Here is a 13611-nt window from a genome sequence, read left to right as displayed (position 1 = left end):
GAAGGACAGTGCATTCACATTACAAGAAAGAAAGAGGAAGTGAGGAGGGATAAAGGAAATCTGGGAGGTGAAACAATTCTCTAAGGAAGGTGATGACCTACGTCTGCTTTTAAACATAAACAATTGTAGCATGAATGTGTTCTGCAGGTTTAACAAAAAAAATATTACTGGAATTATATTCAAAAGAATTAAACGTGGTTGTTCCCAAAGGGGAGCCTAGAGGAGGGGGAAAGGGAACAAAAGAGCCTGGTTATTCAACTATTTACCTTTTAACCTTCATATGTACTACTTGGGTCAAAATTAAAGGTTTGCTTTTCTGATGTTTATCCCCTCCAGTAAAACAAACCAGCACAAAGTTTACCCATTAAGAGGTTAAGTGGGTGGGAACCAAGATGACCACGTTGGCCCATGTGCCAAAACCCATTTCCCTGCACCTCGATAGGGGAGAATAAAATGGAAATGAACTCCAAACAACAGGATACTGTATATCCAAAGCTTTACAATGCAGCTTCATTTACCCTGGGAAAATAAATGGGCAGGGAAATATTAACATCACCAAAACTCTGTTGTTTATAATAGGAAAAATTTAGAAATTATCCAAACGCCCAATAACAGAGAATAGTTAAACAAATTACAACTCAACTGCATATTCAAATTGTCCAACGTTTACATATAAAGGCTAGCTTTTCATAATATTTAAGGAACTGGATGTGATAAAATCATAGGACCAGTGGATCAAAGGGTTTTCTGAACCCTATCTTCCAGAGGATCTTTATTCGTCCAGTAGATGGCCATCTTTGGGGTTCACAGAGGTGCTAGCAATGTTGGCGACAATACTGTCAACTCTGAATAGAAAGTCCAACGGCAGCCATGCATGTGGCCAGCATGACAGGCACCAGAGAATGACCCACCTCAAGCCCCCAGCGGGCAGGAGTCAGTGCTAATGTCATGGAAGGAGAGCCCGAGGACTGTGTTCACAGGACAGGGAAGCACTAGGGAACTAGCAGACAGATGTCTCCTAAGAACCAGGAGAATAGTGGAAGGGTTGGCACTGATCAAGAGACATTGTACTCTTAAGTTAGCATGTTGAATCGAAACTCATTTGTAGCTTACAGGAAGGAAGGAAGGGAGGAAGGAAAGAGGGAGGAAGGGAGGGAGAGAAGGGATTTGTTCTAGAAGTGTCTTAATCTCACCATTCCCATCTATCCCAGAAAACAAAACTGCTAGTGAAAATGTCCATTTGTCATTTGCTTAAGGAAGAAGAGAATACCTAAGTCTCGCGACTTTTATTCATTCTGTGTCACCGACACTACCCGGGGACAGCTTGAGCTGACTGTTTTAAAGGCAGTCACTGGAGTGTATGACAAGGTGGCTTCAGCTTTCCCTTACAGCAAAGTAGAGAGTAGAAATAAAAGGAGCACTGTCATGATGAGAAAGATGTTCGTGCCATTCAAGTTAGCTCTAAGGAGTGTTTTCTAAACGCCTTGCGTTAAGAGTAGCTGCCCATCCAGACAGAAAGAGTCGCCCTTCGAGTCCTCATACAGCTCTTACCCTGGGTGGAACTCTGCAGTGAATCCTCCGGGAGTTGCTGATGGTGGCATTGATGGTACAAGACCGAGACCCAAATAACACCAGGTGAACGCCCTCCAGACGGTGCCCTCGGATGAGGGCCCAGAGTCCTCCTGCCCCCAGAACAGCCTTTTTAGATGACAGTCACAGCCAGACAACAGGTCACAGCAATTCCACCGTTTGCAAGAGAGAAGCAAGCCAAACTCAAATGTGAAACTATGGTCCAGACACAGGCAAGGCTCAAACTGCAGGGAAGGTGAATATATGTGTGTGTGCGTGCGTCCACACGTATAAACATGTATGTATGTATGTACATATATTCCATATATACATGTGTGATATATTCATATATGTATTGAACTACATTCAACAACTCAACAACTAGCCTGACTTTGTCTGATGGCAGCGGTGAAGCCAATCTCTCTGTGAGGAGTGGGTGGACTTAAGTGCAGAGGTCTACTGCTCACAAGAAGACATTGTTTGGGACACGATTAGCTAGGAATCATGACCTATGTGGCCTGTGTGACAGTCAGGACCAGATTTCTCCATGCTGGTAAGGGGCATGGTATGTTCACCCGGCCACATTACCTGTGTCTGCCCCTCTGGCCGGCTCCACAGCCTCCAGCCAGGTCTCCACAGAGAGGAAGATGCCTTCCCCACTCTCGCTGATGGCCAGACCCACGGGCCTCACCCACACAGAGAGCTGGTGCACTCCGACCGGGAGCAGGCCCATCCGGCAGACCACATTGGTTTGGTTCGAGAAAACAACTTGGCAACTTGTTCTGTTCACTGTGACCTGTAAGGCCTGGGCTGCGGCCGAGAAACCAACTCCGGTCATGTAAACCAGGAGGTTGGTGTCACCATCTACAAGAACAAAGGAAGAAAATGAAAAGCCAAGATAGCTCTGAGCGACGGCCCTCTCCCTGAGACAGCTCCACGTGCCAATTCTCCTTTGCCTTCCTCTTCCTGGAGCTTAGGAGTGGCTCATGCTTGCATTTAGCACTGTAATTCCTAACCATCTGAAATAGGTCGCTGCTTAAACTTTTTAAAAACTTAATAATACTTTCAGCATAAGGGACAAGGAGAAAGGAGAAACAAATTCAGTGCAGTCCCTAAGCCACTGGAATTGGGGGGGGGGGGGGCGGGGGGGCGGGGCGTAGGGCTTGAACTCTGGGCCTGCACAGAGTTTTCCCATTTAACAAAGCAGCTAATGTTCACAATGCATTGATCAACCCTTTAAAATGTCCTCTCCGCTTCCACCCTCCCCATCCCTCCTGCTTCTCCATTCTGTGATATACAAGATGAATTCCTGACTCCTTCTCCCCTTCAAATCAACAACTCCTGTGTCATCCATCCATCCCAGTAACAAAATCCCTTTAGGTGGACTAAAAATAAACTTCCAGTCCCACCTACCAACTTCCACTTAAAAACGAACATCACCCGCTATGTGGCTTCTAATCAAATCCCCAGGTCTAAGATCCGCGCCCGTCCAGTGCCAAGTCCCGAGCCATACCGAGAGAGTACCACACAGAACGGACCCTGGGCGTCACCCCCGGAAGGTACTGGAAGGAGCAGGGACCGGCGCAGTGAGCAGGGACGCCATTCACCTCCACCACCACCTGCAGGAAAAAGAAACACCAAAAGTACAAGATGGGGCTCATAAACCACTGGAGATTTCTCAAACGCAAATGTGCTCCTGGTTTACTGAATGCTGCTTCTTTCTTCCACTTTCCAGTAATAAACCTAAAGTCATTGTGAGTGGCTCATAATATGGGAGGCTTTCTGATAAATGGAAATGCTAAGCTAAATCCGTTTTGTAACTAGGCACAATTGTACTATATGCCACATCGTATAGACCTAGGGTCCCGCTATGATTCCCAGGCTGGCTCAAGTGACTTGGCCACAGCCTCTCACATAGCCAGGGCTACGGCACATGCCACTCAGACAAGAATATGCTATCTGCTTCCTACATTTCCACTGTGCACAGCTCATCAACGTAAGTGTCACTAAGACACTTCTTAGGAAACATCCTTTCTGGGCTGGGAAGGTGGCTTAGTGGTAGAGTGCTCGCCTCGCATGCATGAGGCCCTGGGGTTGATTCCTCAGCACCACAGAAGCAGAGAAAGCTGGAAGTGGTGCTGTGACTCAAGTGGCAGAGCGCTAGCCTTGAGCTGAAGAGCTGAGGAATAGCGCCCAGGCCCAGAGTTCAAGCCCACAACAAGAAAAGAAAACATCCTTCCTTTCCCAGTAAAGGCCAACAAAGTAAAAACTGGTAGTGTGACTCAAGTGGTAAAGGACTGGCAAAGCAGTCATTTATAACTAAGACAAAGTACATTGAACATAGGCTATTTTGTCCAATAACAGTAGGCTCCTAAGAAAAGATTGTAGTTGGCTCCCGTAGATTAACAGGATGCACAATGCCCCTGGGTTCAATCCCCGGTCATGAAAAAAGAACCCTACGAGTCTCTTCCTTTCATTGAAATGGATGCCACCTGCAGCATCAGCTTAGACGTACAAACGTGTGCCACCGTGGAAAATGTGGGGACAAAGACCAGTTTGATCCACAATGCTTTCATTTGCAGAAAGACAAGAATATCAGTATGTCAGAATGCTGACAGTATTTGGGCCCCTGGATGCTTTGCTCTCCATCCTTTATTTCAATCTTCTCTCACATCAAGAGCAGAGGACTTATCACGAGAACACAGGCAGATGGGAAAGACAGAAGGACATTTCGGAGAGGCGAGGATTCAGGCCGCCCATTCCCTTTCCCGTGTGGCTGTGCAGAGGTAGAAATCAGATCTCGCGTGGGGAGCGTGAGCACACAGTCATGGTGTCGGTGATTATCAGGCTGCTTCGCGTGCTTTGTAGGGGTAGAAAGAACTCGACTCTCATAGCCTCTGTCTACTATGATTGGGATCCGGCCCTCGGGAGCAAAGCCAGCTTACACGCCCGGCAGCGGCTACGTTGGTTGCACGCGACACAGGCACTTGTGCGTGCGTGGCCCGCACACCCTCACCTGGGCTTGTGGGTTCGCGGTAGCCAGCATGTCTCCAAATATGGGTCCAAGGAACACCCCGCCATCATACACCACCCGGACATCCACGGCGGCGTCCACTCCGGTAAGATTGTGATGGGACACCTGAGAGGGTTACATTTCCGGTCAGTTCCACCAGCGACAGAAATCGGGTCTCGATTAGAACAAGTTCTCTTTGGGGTTCTTATGTCTGCCTGAGAAAACCAGGCAGTCAACGCGAGGAGCCCAAGCCTCAGGTCCACTGGGAAGTCAGAGCTGAGGGAAAGCCGGCAGCCTCGTCACAAGCAGAGCCGGCAAGAGCCGCGACGCGTGAATCTAAGACTCAAGACGCACTGTTTCTAGATGCTTCTCTCTTTTGTAGGTTTGCCGTGCTCTGAGCTAGGATCAAGACCCCCGTCCTTCCATTGCCAACCCCAGGATTTTGTCTGAAGCCCACCTGCCCCCTGGGGGGCCCACACTCTCAGGCTCCACGTTATAATAACCAAATGCTAGATGATCATTGCTTTATTTTTTAAACCCCTAAATATGCAGGAGCATCTGGTTTTGTCATTATCCAAAGACAGCAAATCTTTTTCCCACGCTCCTTCTGCCACGCCATCTGCCTCCGAGATAACCCGAGCCCAGCGCATCTGCTTGAATTACCCACGAGCAGACGCGGGGCTCCGCGCGTGGACGCTGGACGCTGGCCTGCGATTTCCCTGTCTACACCCTGCTAGGAAAGAAGCCCCTGGGCTGAAACGGCTCTACCGGGCTGGGGCAGGAGATGCAGAACAGGTGTTGGAATCTTCTAGAAGGAAAGATCATGGAAGCCCTTTAAACTTGAAGATTCCCACAAAATTAATCATCCACGACAACTTCTATCCTGTCATTCTGATCATCTTTATTTTCCTTATCAAGTTTCTCCAAGATAACAAAGCCATATCACAAAGAAGCTGGGGGGGTGGGGGAAACGTACCCCGATCACGTCGGGCAGGTCCCCCGTCTGCATGGGCCAGGACAGGCTCCACACACGCTCGTAGCAGGAACCTCGCTCCTCCACCGTGAAGTCAGCGGCCTTCAGGGGGCCGCACGGGGCGCCCTGGGCGTTGTCCCGTAGAAGCTGGTGGAGCCCGGACGCGGACGTGCCCACGGGGATGTCTGCGAGGGAAGGGTTTTCACGTAGGGAACACAAGGCACTCGTTGATCTGCCTTTATCACCAGCGTAAACGTGAGCACTGCTGCCCACGTTGCAAGAGACCTTCAGCGTCAGCACGGGAGACTCGGAGAGGCACATGGGCCTCGTGGGCTGCCTTCCCCCACGTAAACACAGACAGCACGCACCCTCTGTGCATGCAGCACCGCCCGCCATCTGCCAGACCAAAGGACAGTCTCAGGGAAACAAGGCCAGCTGCGGGCGGGCGGGCGGGCGGGCTCCACACGCGGCTGTCGTGGCCGAAAAGCTAACGAAAGGTTGGGTTCTCGATGGAAAAAGCTCGCTGGCCCTGTGAACATGGGAAAGGGGGACACTCGGCGGGAAGACAGGGCTGACACGCACGCGGCAAGCCCAGCCGACCCCGCTGAGGACTGTGGGCACAGGCCTCCGGCCTATCAGAAATCACCTGCTTCCCCCTGGAGAGAATTAGCAAAGCTCTGCGTTTGAACCCCCGTCGTGGTTTACCAGCCCTGGGAGGCGGCTCCCTAGGACCCCCTAGTGGACCTAGAGGACCCCCTCCATCTCACTCTGGAGATGGAGAAAAATGAACCTAATGATTCTCGAAAGCTGGCCAGCCCAGCGAGACGGGCGTACGCTAAAACAGCCCTCCCGCTCTCTGCTCCAGAGCTTGCCTCTTGGATTCCAGCATGGATCCTGTGCCTTTCCACCGCGCCAGCCAGCATCTTGTCACTTAACACAAAAACACTGCTCTGCGTGTGACCCTGTCTCAGGCTCAGTGTCATTCCCAATACCAGGTTAGGGCTGGCTGCCCTTTGCAGATAACCTGGTGTCCAACACCAGCAGGGGGACACGGCAGCAGACGTGACCCCCCAAAGGTCTCTCGGGTGGGAGAAGCGTAGCATGGTGACACACTTCAAGGACACAGGCCAGGGCTGGCTCTAATCACTCATCAGCTCTAAGAGCTGAGAGGCCTCTGACCGTTCCTACACAGCCCTGTGAGAGTGGAAATACCCTTTCTCCCCTCAGACAGGAAGAACGAGCACTTCAACAACCAGATGATGTTTGGACAAATGAGGGAATGCCGGCGGTGTCCCGGGAGGGGCAGCAGAGGAGCGGAGAGAGCAAAGCGCGCAGAGGAGTGGAGAGAGCAAAGCGCCAGGTGCAGTCCTGACATGCGTGGGGGGGGATGGGAGGGGATGGAAGGAGCAACATGGACCATGGTACTCATAAGTTGATATGTTGGATTAAAGTCCCTTTGGACAACTACTGAAAGATAATTTTGATTTGTTGTTGTTGTTTTGGTCAGTTGTGGGGCTTGAACTCTGGGCCTGGGTGCTGTCCCTCAGCTCTTCAGCTCAAGGCTGGTACTCTACCACTTGAGACACAGCGCCACTTCCACTTTTCTGGTGGCTAATTGGTGATAGGAGTCTCATGGACTTTCCTGCCAGGGCTGGCTTTGAACCATGATCCTCAGATCTCAGCCTCCTGAGCAGCTAGGATGACAGGCATGAGCCACCAGCGCCCAGCCTGAAAGATCGTTTTTTTCATGACACATTGTTAAGAGAAATGAATGGTATCTTAGGAGTCGACTGTGTGGTTAAGGTAACACAAGAAGACGCTCGTCTGGCCTGGGCAGGCCTGGCTGGAGCAGGACGCAGCCTCCTGCAGGGTGGGGGGGGGGAGCTGGCCCCATGGATGGCTTCGCGTGGGGCCTGTGGGGTCCAGAGCTGGGTGAGAACCCGTCCGTGCAGCGTTCAGACCCATGTGTGGGTGAAGGGTCATTATCGCCTCAGGAAGCTCTCGGCTCAGTTTCGACGTCTAGCGAGGGAAAAGCCTGGGCGTCTGCGGTCAGTGCTCTTCCCGAGGTCCGGGAAGGCCGTGTTCAGAGGGCAGGAGACCCCACGCGAGCAGTACTCTCGGGCGTCGGGCGCCCCGCCGGCCAGCGTCACGAGGTGCTGTCGCTGCAGACCCAGGACCCCCCCCCCCCCCCCGGGGAGCCGCACGGCCCGCTGGCCCTTACCCGGGATCACTGCGTGAGGAAGCCGCAGGCTGAAGTGACCTCCCAGCGGGGGGCTCGGCCTCTGCAGCCGCCGCGCCGGCGCCCGGCATCCACACCCTCCGCCCGCTGCCTCGCTGGACACGGAGCTGCCCGGGGCAGACACAGACATTCACCACAGAGGGCACCGGAGGTGCCAACCCAGGTCCGTCCACACGCCAGCCCGAGGCCAGGAGCACATGACCCCGCTGACCCCTGACCCCATAGCACAACCCTGCTGACCCCTGACCACTGACCCCACAGCATGACCACACAGATCCTTGACCACTGTCCTCTCTACCACAGCATGACCTCATTGACCCCTGACCCCATCACCACAGCACAACCCCACTGACCCCACACCACAACCCTGCTGACCACTGACCACTGACCTCACCACCACAGCACAACCCCACTGACCACTGACCACTGACCTCACCACCACAGCACAACCCCACTGACCACTGACCTCACCTCCACAGCACAACCCCACTGACCACTGACCACTGACCTCACCACCACAGCACAACCCCACTAACCACTGACCTCACCACCACAGCACAACCCCGCTGACCACTGACCTCACCACCACAGCACAACCCCGCTGACCACTGACCTCACCACCACAGCACAACCCCGCTGACCACTGACCTCACCACCACAGTACAACCCCACTGACCACTGACCTCACCTCCACAGCACAACCCCACTGACCACTGACCTCACCTCCAGAGCACAACCCCTCTGACCACTGACCACTGACCTCACCTCCACAGTACAACCCCACTGACCACTGACCTCACCTCCACAGCACAACCCCACTGACCACTGACCTCACCACCACACCACAACCCTGCTGACCACTGACCTCACCTCCAGAGCACAACCCCACGGACCACTGACCTCACCACCACAGTACAACCCCACTGACCACTGACCTCACCTCCATAGCACAACCCCACTGACCACTGACCTCACCACCACACCACAACCCTGCTGACCACTGATCACTGACCTCACCACCACAGCACAACCCCACTGACCACTGACCACTGACCTCACCACCACAGCACAACCCTGCTGACCACTGACCTCACCTCCAGAGCACAACTCCACTGACCACTGACCTCACCACCACACCACAACCCTGCTGACCACTGACCACCGACCTCACCTCCACAGCACAACCCTGCTGACCACTGACCCCTGACCTGGCCTCCACAGCACAACTCCACTGACCACTGACCACTGACCTCACCTCCACAGTACAACCCTGCTGACCACTGACCTCTCCACCACAACACAACCCTGCTGACCACTGACCTCACCACCACAGCACAACCCTGCTGACCACTGACCACCGACCTCACCTCCACAGCACAACCCTGCTGACCACTAACCACCGACCTCACCTCCACAGCACAACCCCGCTGACCACTGACCACTGACCTCACCTCCACAGCACAACCCCGCTGACCACTGACCACTGACCTCACCACCACAGTACAACCCTGCTGACCACTGACCACTGACCTCACCTCCACAGCACAACCCCGCTGACCACTGACCACTGACCTCACCTCCACAGCACAACCCTGCTGACCACTGACCACTGACCTCACCACCACAGTACAACCCTGCTGACCACTGACCACTGACCTCACCTCCACAGCACAACCCCGCTGACCACTGACCTCACCTCCACAGCACAATCCCGCTGACCACTGACTTCACCTCCACAGCACAACCCTGCTGACCACTGACCTCTCCACCACAACACAACCCTGCTGACCACTGACCTCTCCACCACAGCACAACCCTGCTGACCACTGACCACTGACCTCACCTCCACAGCACAATCCTGCTGACCACTGACCACTGACCTCTCCACCACAGCACAACCCCACTGACCAGTGGTGACCTCCCCAGAATAGAGCTCTGGTTGTAAAGCACCACTGAAAGACACCCAGTGTTTCATGGTCTCATTTAAAACCTAAATAGTGGATATACGCAGGCATGCACACCACCTGTGCATCCGTGTGTGCACCACCTGTGCATGCATGTACACCACCTGTGCATGCATGTGTGTACACCACCTGTGCATGCGTGTGTGTACACCACCTGTGCATGCGTGTGTGTACACCACCTGTGCACATGTGCATGTACACCACCTGTGCATGCGTGTGTACACCACCTGTGCATGTGTGTTTGTACACCACCTGTGCATGTGTGTACACCACCTGTGCATGTGTGTACACCACCTGTGCATGCATGTGTGTACACCACCTGTGCGCATGTGCATGTACACCACCTGTGCACGCGTGTGTGTACACCACCTGTGCATGATTGTGTGTATGCCACCTGTGCAAGAGTGCATGTACACCACTTGTGCATGCATGTGTGTATGCCACCTGTGCACACGTGCGTGTACGCCACCTGTGCACACGTGCGTGTATGCCACCTGTACACGCTTGCGTGTATGCCACTTGTGGATGCGTGTGTGTGCGCCACCTGTGCACGCGTTCCTGTACACCACCTGTGCACACATGCACATACACCACCTGTGTGAAGCAGAGGTGAAAACACACTCGCAGTGGCAGTGGGAGTCATTCCTCAGATGTGACTCTGAGTTGGTCTTGTTTGTTAGGCTCTACCTGCACTCCCAGCTTTTCAACCATGAACACACCATTTCTGCAAGCAGCAGTGCATCACTACTTGTGAGATGTATGCATCCGAAGACGCAGAGGGAACTCAGGAGGAAAACTCAGGAAGGAGGCCGTCCGGACCACCCAGCGTGTGAGTGGCCTAGGGTTACTAACTGCGGCCCACGAGGCTGCTTCCTCTCCACCACCGGAGCGCTCCACCCCTCCGCCCACCCCCCAGCCTCCATTCCACTGGCCATCATCAAGGACAGCATCAGTGACTTGGTTCACCTGGCCCTAAGGTGCCGGACACAGCGTGTTGTAATGGGAGGAGAGACATGGGGGAGGAGAGCGTGCACACTCACAGCCGTGTGCATTCGTAAATCCTGGGCGCAGACAGACGTCAGAGAATCTGAGCTCTTACCGTGCCCCTGGGTGTAAGGGAAAAGTTGAAAGAATTAAAGCGCCCATGAGTTTCCAGGGCTTGGAGTCTGAGCCTGGCTGACTGCTTTGGAAACTGCAGGGAGGGAGCTCAAACAGCCCTGTGCGCGGGGCTCTGTTGTCCTCTGGTGGTCAGGCTGAGAGATGCACATTTTCTGTTCCTTAGACTCTCCTTTGCCTTCAAGATGGATACACGTGAAACAAAACGAGTACACAGAGCCCCGTGTTAGTGAGAAACTCTGCACAGCACACAACGCTGCTATTTTAGATGAATCTCATATAGCCTTGGCATCTTTGGGGAACTTATTAAAAATGCACCTTCTCTCAAATTTGAATTCTTAGCTCTGAAATTTAGGTTTTAATAAGACCTCCAGGTGAACCTGTCAAGATGAAATCAATGATGCAAACCACAGCACAAGGCAGTCACCCTGTCCTGATAAGAGACACTCCCTCCCCTGAAATCCCCAGGAGAGACAGGGCGCAAACTCGGGGCTCACCAGGCAGTGAGGAGCGGGAGCTGCAGTCCACACCCCGCCGGCCAGACAGAGACGTTGAAGAGCGGAGGGGATCCCACCACGGAGACCAATTCCACCAGATTTCCCAAGGGCCGGGCTGTGCCCAAGTCGGCTTGAGAAACTAGAGACCAATGAATCAACTGGTGACCCAGTTAGGACCCACTAGTGGGTAACTGTCATCTTTTGCTCTAGAGAGAAGGGAAAGAAGGTGGGACTGGGAAGGGGGCTATAAAAGCGAGGAAATCTGAATCCAGGAGTCATTTAAAATAAAATGGTGGGGAAGCCAAAGGAGTGGAAGTTGGAAACGTGAATGCCCCGCGGACAAACCACCACTGGCAGACACCATTACACCCAGCCTCAGCTGGCCTTGGAGGAGCACTTTGTCTGATGGATCGCTGGGCACACGGGCCGAGTGGGACCACTGTGTCCAAGGAAGATGAAAGGAGAGGATTCTGGATGGAGAGAAAGGATGGACAAAGCTGTTCTCTCCAGAGGAAGGTGACTCCACTGCTCCAAGAGCCCCCGCCAGGCCTGCAGCCCTCAGACAGAGCGGAAGTATCGCCTGCCTTCTAGCACTTGCTGGGACACCTCGTTTGAGGAGAGGTGAATCCCGCACGCACGGTGCTAACAGTGATGTCAGCGGGTTCTCTCTACTGTGCGTGTGCCAGACCTGAAATGAACGTTTGGTAGCAAACTGGCTCATCATCACAATAACGCAATGAGACCCGACTTACAGGTGAGGGAAGCAGTGTTTCTCAGCCAGGAAAGTAAGAAGTTAGGTCAAGGGAGCGAGAACAAACCAAGAGATGAATGGGAAAAGAGAAGGACTAGCTGGAGATACAGAATCCAGGACACGCAACGCAACACCCCTGCTTCTAGAACCGAGACGGGCAGGTAGAGATGACCTCCTCCCTCCTTGCTGTAAGGAGCAACAGCCTCCAGCAAGGAGGGACCAGGCAGGCATTAGCAGCCCGGGGAGGAGGGTGGAGGCCCGGGGAGGAGGGTGGAGGCCCGGGGAGGAGGGTGGAGGCTGGGGAGGACGGTGGAGGCCCGGGGAGGACCAGGGAGGCCCGAGGAGGAGGGTGGAGGCCCGGGGAGGAGGGTGGAGGCCGGGGAGGACGGCGGAAGCCACGGTCACCTGTCAGGTTTGTGTCTGTGATGATCACTTCATCCACGCAGAGCACGTCCGTCTCCGAGGCTCCGGGGAAGAGGCCCAGTTGCTGCACCAGCACGGGCACGCTTGCGGAGGGGGTGCGGAGGCCCCTGGAGTGTCGCACACACGTGTCCCACAGGTCGGTGCACGCAAACCGCCATCTACGAGGGCCAGGGTGGGAGGGACGCTGTGTGAGCCCTGCAAACCCTGCCCGGGCTCTGCGGCCCAGGGAGGGACTCCTGGAGCACCGCTGTCACATGCAGCCCTGACGTCAGGGCGAAAGCCCCGCCCGGGCTGGACTCCGCTTCGGCTGTGGCTGAGTCCCGCCGGGAGGCTGTCCCGGGCCGGTGGCTCGTTCACAGCCTCAGCAGCACATGCACACTACGCGCAAGGACACCCGCATTCCACTGCAGTTCATCAGCGGGTTAGACATCAGGCGCTAACAGACTCATTACGGTCAGAGCCACTGGTGAGGTCTGTAATGGATGTGAAGAGCACTGAACCGGGAGTCCTGTGCCTTAAACGGATTCCAGAGTCACAAGCCAAAGGCATGTGGTGACTCTCGCGTTCCCAGGGGCCCCGTGAGCCCCGCCGGCTCTATCAAAGCACGGGCTCTGAGTTCTCCCCGGAATACCACATCCGACTCTAAGAGTCTGGAGTGGGCCACGGTCCCCAAGAAGGCCAGCACCCCGAGCTGGAGGAACCCTACTCACCTGCCCCCCCTCTCCCCCACTCCCCATAGCTACCTCTCAGGACCGGCGGGCGCGGGACTCCAGGCACACGTGATGTTCTCCGGGACACCGGCAGAGCCAGCTGTGAAAGTCACCACCACCCTCAGGCTCGTGTTCGCGCGGCCCTTGTAAGCAAGGCACAGCTGCAAACAGCAAATACGCGCTTCGGCTCTGTGTGTGCAAGCAGCAGCCACCCCAGTGGAAACGACCAAGCTGTTCTCCCGTCTACACCCACCACATGCATGAAAGACCCCAGACCCTGACTCCTGGAGACCAAATAACTGGAACTGCTATTCCTTCCTCAAGAAAGCTGCGGGGGGAGCAGCCCATGCTTTTTC

General features: G+C 54.4%; 2 protein-coding genes across 51 annotated transcripts in view; both read right to left on the bottom strand.

Annotated features, from left to right (window-relative positions):
- Pkhd1 (PKHD1 ciliary IPT domain containing fibrocystin/polyductin) overlaps positions 1–13611 on the bottom strand; it is a 288492-nt gene that overhangs the window by 246863 nt on the left and 28018 nt on the right. Inside the window, 9 exon segments of the mRNA XM_042672035.1 lie at positions 1552–1682; positions 2158–2433; positions 3083–3188; positions 4586–4708; positions 5559–5740; positions 7777–7901; positions 11372–11510; positions 12528–12703; positions 13289–13416. Coding sequence (XP_042527969.1) covers positions 1552–1682; positions 2158–2433; positions 3083–3188; positions 4586–4708; positions 5559–5740; positions 7777–7901; positions 11372–11510; positions 12528–12703; positions 13289–13416 — 1386 coding nt within the window.
- On the bottom strand, positions 7931–9858 carry LOC122101623 (Kruppel-like factor 18). 50 transcript variants are annotated; one of them, XM_042672070.1, is made up of 7 exons: positions 9526–9858; positions 8954–9490; positions 8807–8883; positions 8723–8764; positions 8595–8659; positions 8478–8517; positions 7931–8302 (listed from the first exon to the last, which is right to left on the bottom strand). In XM_042672070.1, exons 1-6 carry the CDS (start codon positions 9767–9769, stop codon positions 8514–8516), a joined length of 969 nt encoding a protein of 322 aa, XP_042528004.1. In that variant the 5' UTR covers positions 9770–9858; the 3' UTR covers positions 7931–8302; positions 8478–8513. The 50 variants fall into 50 exon arrangements, 49 of the variants coding, with proteins under 49 accessions (XP_042528004.1, XP_042527977.1, XP_042527979.1 ...); XM_042672043.1 differs by lacking the exon at positions 8595–8659 and adding an exon at positions 8338–8442 and having other exon boundaries at positions 8506–8589; XM_042672045.1 differs by lacking the exon at positions 8595–8659 and adding an exon at positions 8338–8442 and having other exon boundaries at positions 7931–8183; positions 8506–8589.

This window comes from Dipodomys spectabilis, unplaced genomic scaffold, assembly GCF_019054845.1.
Source record: "Dipodomys spectabilis isolate Male_0828 unplaced genomic scaffold, ASM1905484v1 ptg000669l, whole genome shotgun sequence".
Taxonomy (NCBI): Eukaryota; Metazoa; Chordata; class Mammalia; order Rodentia; family Heteromyidae; genus Dipodomys; species Dipodomys spectabilis.
This window is presented reverse-complemented; position numbering and strand designations above follow the sequence as displayed.

Excerpts from the sequence above, each read along its gene's own strand:
- LOC122101623 (XM_042672037.1), bottom strand. The coding sequence starts at position 9,769 with ATGAAACACTGGGTGTCTTTCAGTGGTGCTTTACAACCAGAGCTCTAT. Across the intron at positions 9,491-9,525 it reads AGCAGGGTTGTGCTGTGGAG|GTGAGGTCAGTGGTCAGCGG; the intron begins GTGAAGTCAGTG and ends TGTGCTGTGGAG. Across the intron at positions 8,590-8,911 it reads GTGTGGTGGTGAGGTCAGTG|GTCAGTGGTCAGTGGGGTTG; the intron begins GTCAGTGGAGTT and ends TGTGGAGGTGAG.